Source organism: Rhamphochromis longiceps, linkage group LG4, assembly GCF_057381845.1.
Source record: "Rhamphochromis longiceps isolate RC_006_pf linkage group LG4, R_longiceps_female_GT1.1, whole genome shotgun sequence".
Lineage (NCBI taxonomy): Eukaryota > Metazoa > Chordata > Actinopteri > Cichliformes > Cichlidae > Rhamphochromis > Rhamphochromis longiceps.
This window is the reverse complement of record NC_140560.1, coordinates 12017673-12032348: the sequence shown is the minus strand read 5'-3', so window position 1 is coordinate 12032348 and position 14676 is coordinate 12017673. Positions and strand designations below refer to the sequence as shown.

Below are 14676 nucleotides of genomic sequence, written 5' to 3'. Positions count from 1 at the left end.
AGTTCATTAGTTACCAGCCTTGCAAATAAACCAAAACCTCAAATGTCAGCCCAGATCAATGCTTCTCAGTTTTTTGGTACAAATGGTTTGGCCCAAACTGCCTAAAGTAGTTTGGGCCACCATTTGTTTACACATTTCAGCAGCACTCTATAATAGTCCTTAGAATAAGGCAAAAGTAGCCTGTAATTAGATGCAATTTGCAGGCAACAAGTCAGATATTTGTAGGAAACAATGAAACAATTACACTGTAAGACCTGCGACTAAGGTGTAAGTATCCTGTAATTACAGTTTGTGCGTAACAAGGCGCATGTACCCTGTATTTACATGCAGTTTGCCGATAACAAGGTGCAAGTACCTGTAATTATGTGCAATGTGCAGGCAACAAGTCAGGTTGTTGCAGGAAACAACTACACTGTAAGTACCCTGTCCTTTATGGGGTGCAGGCCATATTATGGGGTCACCTGTGACACCTGCGACAGGGTACCCTGTAATTACAATGGGGGCAACGATACACAAAATTCACAGGACGGTTCAGTTCGATACTTTGGTGTCACGGTTCAATATTTTTTGATACAAAAAATATTCATGCCTTTTTAATTTGTCATTTATTAAAATTAAAAATATATATTTTAACTCAAAATGACTCTGGTAAATTTTGTAGCATGCATGCTTGTTGTTTTTTGTCTGCTTCCACTTGTCTTTGCACTAGGATGGTGTCGGCATAAATGTGCAGTCATAATCATTGTGTTCCCACTAGTGCTGTCAGCGTTAATCTCGTTTAAATGACATTAACGCCATAACGCTGCAAATCTCCGTTAATGAGTTACCGCGAATCGCCCCGTGCTTGGTGCTGGACGGCGTCAACACGTTAACGAGCTAACTGCGCTAACGCACTAGTTCCCATCCAATGTAATTGAGCATTGCGTGGCACATCCGACATACTGTTTTGCTTTTGTCCATGATGCGCTTACCTTCAGGGTCATACTTCACATGAAAACCAAAATAGTTCCAAACGCCAGATCTGAATGAGGGTGGGGAGGTTCAATTTGCCATGTTGCAATGAGCTTAGCTTCTGTCTCGCTAGCTTGCGCTGCGCTCAGTGGATCTGCGCTCGACAGTGCAACCTAGGCAGAGTAGTCGAACGCAGATCCACTGAGCTCTCAACACAGACAGCATCGTCAGAAGAAAAGTTGATAAAATAAATTAAAAATGTTGTATTGTTCGATACATATGCATACCAAACCGAAAGCACTGTATCGAACGGTTCAATATCGATACGAGTATTGCTGCACCCCTAGTAATTACATATAATTTTGTGTAACAAATCCAGCCTACATTATAACTGCCTGCACTGTATTTAGGCAATTGACATTCAGTGTAGGCAATTGGCTAGAAGGAGAGCTGTAGCTGGAAAGGAATTACAGCAGTTTAGTATGATGAAAGATAGCAATGTTAAAGTGCTGACAAGTAAAGTGTGTGTTGAGAAGGTCAGAAGCAGTTGCACTATTTCTTTGTGAATGTAAACAATGGCTGCTGCAGTACATCTATGAGGACAGGGAGACAGTGGTAAAGTTTGCAGCAGGAGTGAAATTCACTGTTCACAGTGGGGATGGACAGCCTGACAGATGAGGTCAGAGCGAGGTCAGAGCTTTACTTGCAAAAGAAAAGTTACCTCGATAACCTATTAATAACTGTGTGTTAATGGCAAATACATAAGTTGTTGTACATGAATTACAATTCAAACTTAATTCTGTGAGAAGTCTGTGGCTGAGGTGTGGTCTTTGGCTCCACTGCAGGGAAGCAGCAGGCAGCAGGCTTGAGGGGAACGGTCAGGGAGGATGGCAGGGCAGGTGCAGCTCATCAGGCAACTACGCCCTTCCCTTTTCAGTCCAGCTGGTTCCAGGTAGAAGAGGTGTGGTGTGGTGACAACTGGAAAGCTGTCTGGTCATCACAGGAATAATTAAAGTTCTTTACAAGCGTACTGAGTGACTGCAAGTGACTGGGGTTTACAAGTGGTGCCAAAACCCAGCTTGCAATGTTGGATGTGCTGACCACGCAGAGATGGCCGCAGTGCACAGGGAGCATGCAGCAGCGAAAGAAGTGCAGATGCCAGGCTTTAGGACCAGGCCAAATGCCAAACCTGGGTGCTGGAGAGGCTGGTCAGGGCTACTGCTGTCAGGAGAGGCGCAGACAGCAGCTCTGAGCCTGCTGCCAGCCTTACAAGGGAGCTTGACTGACATCAGCTGAGCCATCCTAGACTGATTGGGCCTCTCCGGTTCTGGGGCAGCCGGCACAGTGATTTAGTGATCATTAAAATTGATTCAGAATTTGAAAACGTGTAATTATTCGTGTCATAAATTATGACACACTGCTCTCTTCTACATAAGCTGCCTTTATAGGTTGAAAGTAACAGTATCTGTATTGTTATCTGCAATACTGGCCCTGGCCCTCAAAGCAGCCATGCTCTGTTGGCTGTCTTGATTGACAGCTGTGGTAAAGTTTGCTGTAAAGTCAAACTTTTGAACTTTACAACATCCAAATGTTCAGATAATTAAAAACAAAAATACAACCCTTTGAACCTAAACTTTCATAAAGTGTCAAAATCAATCCGCCACATATTAAAATCTCACCTCTCTTGACCATTTCTTCTTTTTGGTCCAGCTCTTCATGTTCCTCGTGCTTGAGTCTACTGTAGCAGTGGTAATCATTTTCAGAGACCATGACATCTATTTTCTCTAAGAGATCTATTATCTCGTTGGCATCCATCATGCCTCTTGTGCACGTGTGGCATCTTTTTTCACTAAATCTACTGTTAGCTTTCAGGTCTGCCAGTGCACTTTCATATTTTTCACCCGGCCACCGAGTCACAACAGTCATTACATAAGGAAGAGATCCTTTCCCAAAAGCTTTTTCAAGCCACTGAACCCCTGAGGTGTAATGGCTGCTATGCCGACCATATGGTACCAGTAAGAGAAAGGCATGAATTCCCTGGTTTAAAGGAATTTTGTCAATATTTTGCAGACCAAGAATGTTGATGACCGAGATGTGCCGGCCACACAAATCATATAGTTTGGATGAAAATTGTTCAGCATTTCTTTCTTCATCATGGTCAAATAAAATGTTTCTCGGTCCAAAGTCAATGGCATTTCGCTCACCGGTTAGCACAAACGTGAGGTCAGGCAGCACTGAAACAAACAGAAACAAACAAAAGAATTAAAATGACACTATCAGAGAAAAAAATTGTTATATTATTACAAATATTACCTTTGTCACTAACTGCAGTTGATGCAGACATAGTTTCTCTCTGTCTTCTTGTAGTTTTATTGCTCACTGAGTAGCAAACTTCATTACTGGGATTCCAACTAAAAGAGTGGTCATACCTGAAACCACGTAAAGAGCAACCATGCACCAATACGCCATGTCAGAATACACTTGCACTACTGCAGTATTACATATAGAGCTAGATAAAACAAGCATATGGTACCAAAAGGAAGGAGGCAGAAAAAAAATATACAACAAGGCAGAAAAAAAATATACAACAAATTCTCACTTGGATGAAAAACATAAAATCTGTTTGGCAAACCTTTCATATTATGTTAAAATGCTAGACTACCTTTGTTATCTTTCACAGATGTAGTTCAATTGGTTTTGGATTATTTTCCACCTCCAGGTGCTGCATTATCTTTATTCTCTTCCATCCAGCGGCTTTATTACCATTACAGTCACAGGACAAAGTAATTTAAAAAGAAAGAAAGAAAAAAAGATGAAATCACATAGAAAGATTTTTTTGTAAAATGATTAAAATGCAAACATATTTTTGTTTGTTTGTTTTACAAATTAAGAACTTTATTAAAAGTGAACTCTTGCAAGTATAGTAGTTTGCAAACATGCCAACTTTTCTCACTTCTTAGGATGACCCAATTGTGCAACAGACATTTACTGGTAAATTTTAAAGATTCACTGTCTCTTATCGTGGCTATAAAAGATGAATAAAGGTGATAAGAATAAAGTTTTTTAATCTTTATACCATAATAACAAACTGATGGGGGAAGTATCTGTGTGTCAGTAGAAAAAATTCTCTATTCTTCCTGTTGCTATGCAATAACAAATTAAATGGACTGAACAAAGTCCATTTTTAGTGCCTCTCTCTTATGACATGTCTGCAATGAAACGCAGAGACAGTTTCTCAGCAAGCCTAACTACCAGTCAAGAAGTTCTTGAAGCCTTGATGACTTAAAAATGCACAGAGCAAAATTATTTGTTTTGATTAGTTTGTTTGTTGCACATTCTCTGATTTTCCAGCTGACTAAGTTTTCAGTCTCTCATAAAGCTTTAATAAAAATGATCATGTTCTTGTCAGCATGACACTCTTCTACGGCTACCATTACAATGACAGAAATTTGTTGCTTGATCAACTCACCATTTCTGTTTAGATACGGCTGCCCTGTCAGAAATCCTCCTAGTACCCCTGAGATATTTAGAGTAAGATCAGAGGATGATTGTATGTCGCACTATATTTCTGCTTCTGACCAATCCCTCCCACAAAGGTAAAAAGAGAAAACAATGTGGCGCTTTGAAACCTTATCACTTACGGAAAATTTTGGGTTGGGCTTACTGGTAATGATACTGGTAATGAAACTGTTAGCACTGCCCTGTCATGGAGTGAAGTGTACCCAGATGTAGACTCAGATAAGAACTAACACAAAATAAAACACACCTTTATTTCAATTGTGTTAGCAAATATAAATTACAGTAAACGACAGAAGCTGAACAAGTCAAAATGTAGTATGGGAAACCACAAGGGCTGAGAACCAGTACAAACAGTACAACACAGAAAGAAAAACAAGGTTAGAATATGAAAATCTAAAGTACAAGAATAAAGAACAGATTATGCAAAAAATATAATAATGAGCAAAATTCAACTACTGAACTCAAAGCTTGGAGTCAAAGCAGATTAATACATGGCAACTTAAAAAAACAAAATAAATGCAGTGAGGTCATAAAATTTCTTCATTCATTTGATACATTTTTTGGATTTTATGCCAAGTAAAAGCTTTTCTACACCCACGTACTAATAAATTTATTTTACCCTGATCAAAGTATTATGTTGTAAAGATTACAAATAACTGTATTCTTATCAGCATGCTTTTATACAGCCAACATATTATACAGAATAAAATTACTAAATGAACTTTGACACACCATGTGTTGAGCAGTCAGATCATGTTACATGAATGATGATTTAAGATTATGATGTTATTATGATGTCCATGTAGTGCAGACAGACAGTACAAATGGTATGTTTTATTCAGATTCAGTTTATCTTGTCTAATAGGTAAATAGTGAAGGAAGGCATTTTTGTTTGTTTGTGCATTTTGGGGGGATGAGGGTGAGAATCATCTCTGCTTCCCTTCTGTAAAAGTGGCTACACTCCACTGATACAATATATATAATGAATGGGTCAAAACATAAATGAATGCTGTTACCTTGTCAGCTGTTCTCTCCCACAAGTGGACTGCAGAGTCATGTCATGTAAGAAAGGATCATATAGGATCATTTTTATTTTTGATTGAAAATTATTAGGAAGATTTTATTTTAGCAGTTGATTACCTTTGTTATTTGTCATCAGTGAAACAGACTTGGCTTTATACTTTACATCTTTTCAAGATGCTATGCTATTACTATCATTGTTCTCTTCCATTGTTCACTTTTCTGCATTTCATTCTTACAGTAATGATGAAAAATAATTCCCTAAATGAAATATGCCACAAAGAATGTAACTGTAAAATGTAACCTAAAGGCCTAGTGACATTCACCATCTCTCGTAAAACTCAAGAGGTAAAAAGATTATTTTAGACATTTTTTCTGCGTGAATTTCAGGTGCCAGAAACTTAGTGACATAATGACAAAAATAAAAAAGAAAGAAAGACCTTTTTTTTTTACTCAAACTCCTTTCTTTTAAAGCAAATGTAAGTATATCATGAGTATTCAGTGAATACCCTTTATGATTGTCTTCAGTCAGAGTAGGGTTTTTAGTTTGTTTTGTTTGTTTGTTTTTAATTCAGTTCATTTTGATCCTAAGAAATCCAGTGGCAAACTGAAAGGGTGTAGCATGAAACCTTAATGACACATACAAATAATACAACAGTCAACACATAAGGAAAATTTAATCATCAATATTTTTAACCTCTGATTAAAATACAAAAAGAAAAGAAAAGAAGAAAAAAAGAAAGAAGTCATAAATAGTTACAGCACTATAATTTTAGATGATCTTGGATTTTGGTTTGCTTGTGTTTAGAAATGGACTGCAGAGATCTTTATAGCTATTTGGTGCCCTCTAGTGAATGAAAACACTTGCCGATTCCTAGGATGATGATGATTAATGTTTTTAAGTGCTTTCGTGTTTTTCCTTTAACATAAAAACAAACATAAGCACTTGAAAGCTGTTTTAAGTTCGGTGAGTTATATGGGGGGCGCAAAAAGGTGATATTTATCAGACGCGCATGTGTCCCACCCTGGGCAGGCCTAGGACACGCTGGAGAGATATCTCTCACCTGGCCTGGGATCGCCTTGATGTTCCCTCAGACAAGCTTGGTGTTCCAAGCTGGAGGAGGTGGCTGGGGAGAGGGAAGTCTGGATTCCTCTGCTTAGGCTACCACCCCCATGATCCATCCCCGGACAACCGGAAGAAAATGGATGAATGCACAGGTAAATACACAGCCATTGTTCACAGCCATTGACATGTTGAAGAGGTTAACACGTGAGGAGCGGATCGAAATTATTCTGTTATTATATGTTACCTTATATATGTAATCAAAGTAGTTGAATTAGAATACTGCTGTAGATCATATTATACCCTTTAAAATAGAGTGTGTGATCTGTATGTAGTTTAGTTCTCATTATACTTTTGAGTTAACAGAACATATTCACATATTAGTTCATTAGATAAATGTGCATCACTCTGTATCCTTGATCGGCTGGGAATGTGTTACACTGTTTTCTTGACATGCTTAATTGTTGAATCATGAAGAGAAGGTTGTAAGCAGGAGACTCTGTGTCTAAAGACAGGGGAGATAGATAGACCACATTCCACACCCCCACCTTACAGAAAGCAGAGAAACAACTGCCGAGGTCATAACTTAGGCGCTGTAACAGAGAAAAAATGTGATGTTTTGGCTTTTACGACTAGCTGGGGGCCACTAGAGACTATAAAAAGCTGAGCAACCCGTCACCATTTTGAGACATGTGCCTGACCCTCTGGTAGCATCTCTCCCGTCCGGACGTTGTAATGCTCTGACTGTTGAATTGTATGGAAATAAATGATTGTTGATTGAGCATTGATACACCGAGTATTGTCCTTCCTTCAGCCCAAAGATTCAAAGAACTGCGTGTTTTCAACAAATCATTGCAGCAGATATCAATGCAAGACACCCTACGAGACCACCCATCTCCCATGCTACAGTTAGCAAACTGCTTGCTAAGTTTGATGAAACCAGTTCAGTGTTGGATTTGCCAAAATGTGGACGCAAGAAACATCAGTGGCTGTCCTAGCTTCATTCAGCAAGAGCCCACAGTGTAGCACTCGCCGCATGTCACTGGAGAGTGGCATTAGTCGAAGATCCCTTCGGCGGATATTAGCTACTCAGAAATGGCACCCTTACAAACTCCAGCTACTGCAGCATCTCAACGAGGATGACCCAGATCGGCGCGCAGAATTTGCAGAATGGGAAAAACAAAAATTGGAACAGGACCCTCAGTTCACGCAGAAGATTTTGTTGTTGGAACAACAAAAGTGATGGTTTGGTGTGGTATATGGGGTACAACGATAGTGGGTCTATTCTTCATCAATGGAAACCTCAAGGCCACTGGATATTTGAAATTGCTACATGATGATGTGTTTCCCTCTTTATGCACTGAAGCTGGCACGTTCCCTGAGTTTTTCCAGCAAGATGGTGGACCACCACATTATGGGTGCCAGGTCCGAGCATTCCTAGATGAACAGTTTCCTGGAAAGTGGATTGGTCGTCGTGGGCCAGTTGAATGGCGCCCAAGGTCTCCCGATCTGACCCCCTTAGACTTTTATCTTTGGGGTCATCTGAAGGCAATTGTCTATGGTGTGAAGATACGAGATGTGCAGCACCTGAAACTACGGATACTGGATGCCTGTGCTGGCATTTCTCCTGCGGTGTTTCTATCAGTGTGTGAAGAGTGGGAGAAGAGGGTTGCATTGACAATCCAACACAATGGGCAACACATTGAACACATTTTATAAGTGGTCAGAAACTTGTAAATAACTCATGAACGAATAAAGTTACGTTGAAACCAAGCACACCATTGTTTTTCTTGTGACATTACCAATAAGTTTGATGTGTCACATGGCCCTCTTCCTATTGAAAAAACAAAAGTTGTATCCAAGATGGCCGACTTCTAAATGGCCACCATGGTCACCACCCATCTTGAGGAGTTTGCCCCCTCACATACACTAATGTGCCACAAACAGGACTTTAATATCACCAACCATTCCCATGTTATTACGGTGTATCCATATAAATGGGCCACCCTGTATGGGGCAAGAGGGAAGGCAGTCACAACTGCACTACCAGAAGACAATCTTGCAGACACTGAGGACAGCTAAAATTACCTGGGAATCCCACAGGGTCAGCGTTCACCCCAAATCCAGCACTTTGAGATTGCACACTAAGCAAAAGGAAGGAGGCCTGAGGACTGGTGAGAGTTAGAACCACAGGCCAGGAGGAGACAACAAACATCCATGATGTTTGTTGAAGTATTAATGAATGGTCTAAAATGATGGTTTGGAGGAAGTTACCTCAGAAAGAAGAAAAAGTGTCCAAAAAAATCAGTGGTATTGATATTTATCTTAAGATTACCCTATAAAATAAGAAGTCATCTGTAAGTTTTTAATTAAATTGACTAAACAGATAGGCTACATAAAAACACCGTTGGGAGTTCGCCTTGTAATCGGAAGGTTGCCGGTTCGAGCTTGGACAGTCTCGGTCGTTGTGTCCTTGGGCAAGACACTTCACCCGTTGCCTACTGGTGGTGGTCAGAGGGCCCGTGGCGCCAGTGTCCAGCAGCCTCGCTCTGTCAGTGCGCCCCAGGGTGGCTGTGGTTACAATGTAGCTTGCCATCACCAGTGTGTGAATGTGTGTGTGAATGGGTGGATGACTGGATGTGTAAAGCGTTTTGGGGTCCTTAGGGACTAGTAAAGCGCTATACAAATACAGGCCATTTGCCATTTACCATTAATAACATGAGGTCAAATTCCACTTTTTTATTGTCATTGATTAACAATTCCACAAATAATCGAAACAACATTGTTTAAAAATATTCAATAGTTAAAATAAACTCAGATTTGAGTAAAAGGTAAAACATGCTGTGATGATTTAAATGAAGTTAAAGTTCGTATGTCAAATCAGAAACATAAAGAAACATAAACATCAGAAAGATAAAATATTCATTTGTTACACCTTACATCTAAATAAAATTAGAATAGAACACACACATAAACACATTATCGAAAGAAATGTTTCATGAAGCTACAAAAAAGAAAAATATTGTAATTTCTCATTAAAAATAAAACAATAAACTATTCGTTAATGTTCACAACAATATATTTGGTTTTAATTCTCATTATATTCTCAAAATGAATGTTTCTCTCATGTGTGAGCATTTATGTGACCAAAGCAGAAATATATATATACCATTCTGTCACCCACATGTAATGTTTAAATCACTAACATTATGTTTTAAAGTTTATTTGTGAGTAATCATGGTAAAACAGGTCTTGTGATTTTCAGCAAACTAAAAATGTGTAAAACTGAAACTGTTCAATTTGTACTGTACATTTCATCCAGACTTTGAATAGCCTCTTTTTTATCGTGCATTTTCCATTCACTGGGAATCTCACCACGCTGTGTGAATTTTAAACCATGGTGGTTTTCGAGTTTCTCCTGAAACTGACACACAAACCATGTCCAATACTTGAGCTTAGACTCATCAGGGGTAATGCTCCAATTTTCATATGGTGGTCCAGCAGTTCTGTATTTTTTAAAAGGAATGGTATGATTTGAGTCATGGCAAGGGTAAAAACTTCCTTCACTTGCAACTTGGGTTGTACAAAAGTCGACACACAATATCTCAGTGTTTCTGTAGTGCCAACCATTGATTGCTTGAGATCGATGAAAGGGGACACTGTGATCTTCAGGACTGTGATCTTTAATTGTGTTGGTACAAACAGCTGCACAGAACGGGCAGGTTTCCCAGCAGCAGTTACACAGCTGATCGATGAGGATTTGATCAGGTCTCAGTCTGAATTCCTTCATCTTATCCAGCGAAGTCTGGCTTATCGTCTTTGTGATGGCCACAAGGCCTTTCTCAATCGTTTCTTGAAGGAAGTCAAAATTTTTTATGTCCTTGAAGTTTTGACAAGAGATGGCATCAAGGGTCAGTTTATCACTGAGGAGACTAGAAAACTCCTTTGCCCACATGTCTGTGTCTCCTCTATGGGTTTTGACTTTTTTTGTTGTGTCAAATAAAGCATGAATGACAAGTTTGTTGATGTCCTCCACATTTTTCCTGAGTATACTTAGTGCTTTATCTTTGTGCTCTCCAAGCATGTGTGCGTTTACTTTCTCTTTGATAAAAGCTTCTACTTGCTTCCTCGGATTTCGGATGTAGGTGATGAAAGCATCAAAGTCCTCTTTCTCTGCAAGTGACTTCAACAAATGTTTCTCTAAGTTCAGTCTGTTCCCATTAAATGCTGGGAAAGTGCACCTCATCTCTCCAGCGAGATCAATGGCAACTTTGTTACAGACTGCTTCAACAATGGAAACCCTCAGTTTTTCACAGATCATTTCTCCAAACACAACAGCAGATGAGTTTCCTTTGCAAAAGCTGCTGAAAATGTTGTAGTATTGTGTTTTCTTGCTTTCCAAGTAAGTGTGTGCATCATTGCTCGTTTTGTATTGTTTGTGAGACTGTGAAAGCCAACTGCAAGCAGTGTCAAATACATACAGTAACAGGTCAACTCTGAACTCCTTCTTGAAAGCACATTTCTTATTTGATTCAAACTCTGTCACTGTGTACTGAACTGTTTTAGCCACTTCTTGTAAGTAAGTTGAACTGTAGCCTCTTGTTGCTACAGGCTTGCTCATAATGGCATCAAGAGACTGTTTTTCAATACTGTTTATGAGGGATCTTATCATTTCCTGGTCTTCATGCTCAAAAGGTCTCTTTAAGTAATGTATTATTGTTTTAGCACCAGCTTCAAAAAATGTAGCCACTTGGCTGGCAAGCCCTTTTCTTGTTGTATCTTGGTGCTTGCCAAGGACAATATAATCAGAATAATTGCCAACCTCAGATATTTTTTTGTATCTGCCATTCTTTTTGCATTCAAATATGAGATTCCATTCAAAACCAAGGTCATTAAGGATATTTGCCTGATCGTCATCCAGCTTGATGTCCTGAATGGGTTGTGCATCTGCAGTTAACTCTTTTACCCAGTAATCCCAAACTGAGTTGAAACGTTTTTTAAGTTCCTCTTCATTTTTTGCTTTGTCTTTTAACTTATGAGCAAGCTTTTTACTCTTTTGCAGCAGCTTGTTCTCAAATTCGGTCTTCTTATCATCCAGCTTTTTACAAGCTTTCTTCTGCTGAATAACTTCATCCAGTTTTCTTTCCACTCCTCTCACCAGTTCCTCTTGGAATTCCTTTATTTTGTTTTCAAATCGGCCTCTCCACTGAACCAACATTTCTTTGTCTCTGTCATCCTCAAAGTACTTTGACATATCTTTTTCTACTTCTTTATATTTTTCACTCATTGCTTTGAAAAGATCACTACGCTCAACCTTGTCAAGTTCTCCATTTTCAATTCTGGTATGAAGCTGGTTTTCAATCACCAGCATGTTGCTCCTCAGGGCCCAGGTCCAGTTTCCATACTCAACCTCAAGTTTTCTGTAAACTGCAATTTCTAATGTGTTTTTGAAACTGAAAACAAATTGTTCATTCATCAGGGCTTTCCACAGGTCTTGTATCTTTCTGTTAAAATGTGAGAGAGTGATCCCAGGAGAGCATTTAGCCTTAGACAGGATGATGTTCTTCAGCTCTTGGATGCTCTCGCTGTAGCCTGGATTTGGAGGAGCCATCGGTGGACTTCCCTCCCATAGCTGAGCAAAGTATTTCACATCTTTTTGCACATCGAAGTCAATGATATCACTGAAGCACTCAGCATCACACAGCTCCTCTTTAGCAGCTAGCTGAGCCATCTGGTCCAGTTTTTCTTGCAGGCGTCTTTTCCCATCCATGTTTTTCTCAGCAGCTGCGATATCTGTCACATTCTGGTGAACAAACACACAACTCGGAGAAAGTTTAACTTTCTTCATCCTCATGAAAGCCTGAACAACAATCTGCAGGACATCCTGCATCTCAGCTGGATTCTCACCAAAGATGTTGATCAGTGTCAAGCTTCCTAGGCCAACAACAAATGTCGCTAGTGCATTGTCGTGATGAAGAGTAGCATTTCCTGCCAGCTCAAGAGCCCGCAGTCCTTCAGTGTCCACCACTAGAAAATAGTCAAACTGGAAGTCTTTCTTGACTTCCTCTGACACTTTGACCAGCTGCATGAAGGCACCTTTGGTGCACCTGCCTGCACTCACTGCAAACTGCAATCCAAACATGGCATTCAGCATTGTTGACTTTCCACTGCTTTGTAGGCCCAAAACTGACAACACAAAAACTCTCTGGTCACCTAGTTTTTTAATCAGTTCCTTTATAAGACTGGAGATCCATGTTAGAGGCACATGACCTGCATCACCATCCATCAGCTCCACTGGGTGTCCTGAAATCATCAGATCTGCAGCCAACTTTGGATATTTAGACCAGGAAGTCAGTTTATTCTGTGTTTGTACTGCTCTATGGGCTTCATAGATCTGTCCCATTTCTCTGAAGATGTGTTCCAGGCCAAAGGTTGCAGACTGCAGTGTTTTGGAGATTTCTTCAAGCTCTGTTTGTTTGCTTGTTAACAGATCAGATTTGTCGTGTTTCTTCTTCAGAGTCAAGACCTCAGTCCACTTTTCATCATAGCTTTGGAGAATTGAAGAGAGATCATCTGTGGATAGGGCATCTATTAAGATCTGAGTCCATTTCAGGAAGTACTCCTTCTGTTTTGATGGCAAAGACAAGAGGCTTTCTGTGAATGACTTCATCAGTTCACTACATGAAGCTTTGCATTGATTTTGTCTTATTTTATTCAGTTGCTGTTGCTTATGACTTTTTTCCATCTCAATGTTTCCTTTAAGGTGATACAGCTCTTTATTTATTCTGCACCACTCATGCCACAGATCACCTTGACAAGGTAGAAATGTATCTTTGATCTTTGAAATTTCCATCCCTTGAAGCATTTTAACTGTTTTCATTGCAGCTGATTTCCCTTTTTGACAGACTTCATCATCTTCATCCACTGTGACTCCAGGGACTTTAGCCATTGATTCAAGCTGGAAGGATGTGTGAGGTTCATATAAAATCTTTCTGATAATTCCTTTCAGTTCTTCAGAAACATCTGACTGGCTTCTGTCTTTCAGACCCACTTTGTATTTTCCATCTTTGACTTGAACTGCACCACAATCATTATCAGCAACGAGAATAATGAGAGGCTTTGGTGACCTGTAAAGGTCTGAGATGACTGTAGTACCTTTCTGGCCTTTTTCCAGAGTTCTCACAAGAACAACAGTGACTGAAGCTTTTTCAATCAGTATCTCACGCTGTTTTTCAAATGACAGAGCATCACCATGAAGATTACAAAAGGCAATGCAGTCTGTGAAGGAGTCATTGGGTTTTCCGGCTGGACAGTACCAGGCAATCTCTGCCACACCATCCATCAGCAGGCGAGATTTGGTGCTACCTGGGCAGTTCCTGTGGAAGAAGGTGCTGTGACGGTCATTGATCACAGTGTTCATGAGCTGAGATTTTGACACTGGAAGTGAACCCAGGCGGAAGAAAAACACCATGGGTGTCTCAGCTTTGCAAATGGGCATTGTCTTCATGGCGATGGCATTTGAATCACCCTTGATTTTAGTTTTCTTCCATGTTTTTGTTATCTGCCTGAATGTCCACAAAGGACATTCAATATCCTTTGTGACTGGGTCAGGGACAAGCAAAGGTAAGGCGTACTGACACTGGGATAGCTTTGTAATTATGTTCTGCTTCAGAAAACTGTCTGAGCAGTGAAATACTGCCATCTGAACATCCATTGGATGCACATGACACTCTTTTGATTGGGAATCTACACTGGTGCTAAATAGAGCATCTAAGTCATCACTGTCAGAAATCGTAACAGTTTGTGAATAGCTCACATCAGCATCGTCTTGTCTTACAGGAATGTATCTGGCTCGATAGTCCAGCATTGATAACTTCTGAAGAAATGTACGCGCTAGATCTTTCTCAGATGTGTCATGGATCTGTTTCACAGGAGGACATATTTTAAGTAAGTCTGCTGGTGACATCTTTGTTTTTTTGTCTTGAAGGTGAAGCCTGCTGAGAAGTCCTTCAATGTTTCCTGTACATTGTCGTTTTTTTACTTGAGTCACTGACTGCTGCAAGAAATAAAGCACACTTAGGAACTGATAAACTGATAAATTCTTAAGACTGTGTGGAATAAAC

At 39.8% G+C, this 14676-nt stretch overlaps 2 protein-coding genes across 2 annotated transcripts; both read right to left on the bottom strand.

The window, feature by feature from the left end:
* Nucleotides 1–1744: 1744 nt before the first annotated feature.
* Nucleotides 1745–6672, bottom strand: LOC146671133 (uncharacterized). The gene is made up of 4 exons (XM_085405040.1): nucleotides 6555–6672; nucleotides 2631–3185; nucleotides 2141–2278; nucleotides 1745–1941 (listed from the first exon to the last, which is right to left on the bottom strand). Exons 1-4 carry the CDS (start codon nucleotides 6670–6672, stop codon nucleotides 1745–1747), a joined length of 1008 nt encoding a protein of 335 aa, XP_085261166.1.
* Nucleotides 6673–9799: 3127 nt separating this feature from the next.
* LOC146671132 (interferon-induced very large GTPase 1-like) lies at nucleotides 9800–14437 on the bottom strand. Its single transcript, XM_085403319.1, has one exon. It carries the CDS (start codon nucleotides 14418–14420, stop codon nucleotides 9849–9851), a length of 4572 nt encoding a protein of 1523 aa, XP_085259445.1. The 5' UTR covers nucleotides 14421–14437; the 3' UTR covers nucleotides 9800–9848.
* Nucleotides 14438–14676: the final 239 nt, after the last annotated feature.

Excerpts from the sequence above, each read along its gene's own strand:
- LOC146671133 (XM_085405040.1), bottom strand. The coding sequence starts at position 6,672 with ATGGATCATGGGGGTGGTAGCCTAAGCAGAGGAATCCAGACTTCCCTC. Across the intron at positions 2,279-2,630 it reads AGAAGAAATGGTCAAGAGAG|AACCGGAGAGGCCCAATCAG; the intron begins GTGAGATTTTAA and ends CGGCTGCCCCAG. Across the intron at positions 1,942-2,140 it reads CCAGCCTCTCCAGCACCCAG|ACAGCTTTCCAGTTGTCACC; the intron begins GTTTGGCATTTG and ends TGTGATGACCAG.
- LOC146671132 (XM_085403319.1), bottom strand. The coding sequence starts at position 14,420 with ATGCTGGACTATCGAGCCAGATACATTCCTGTAAGACAAGACGATGCT.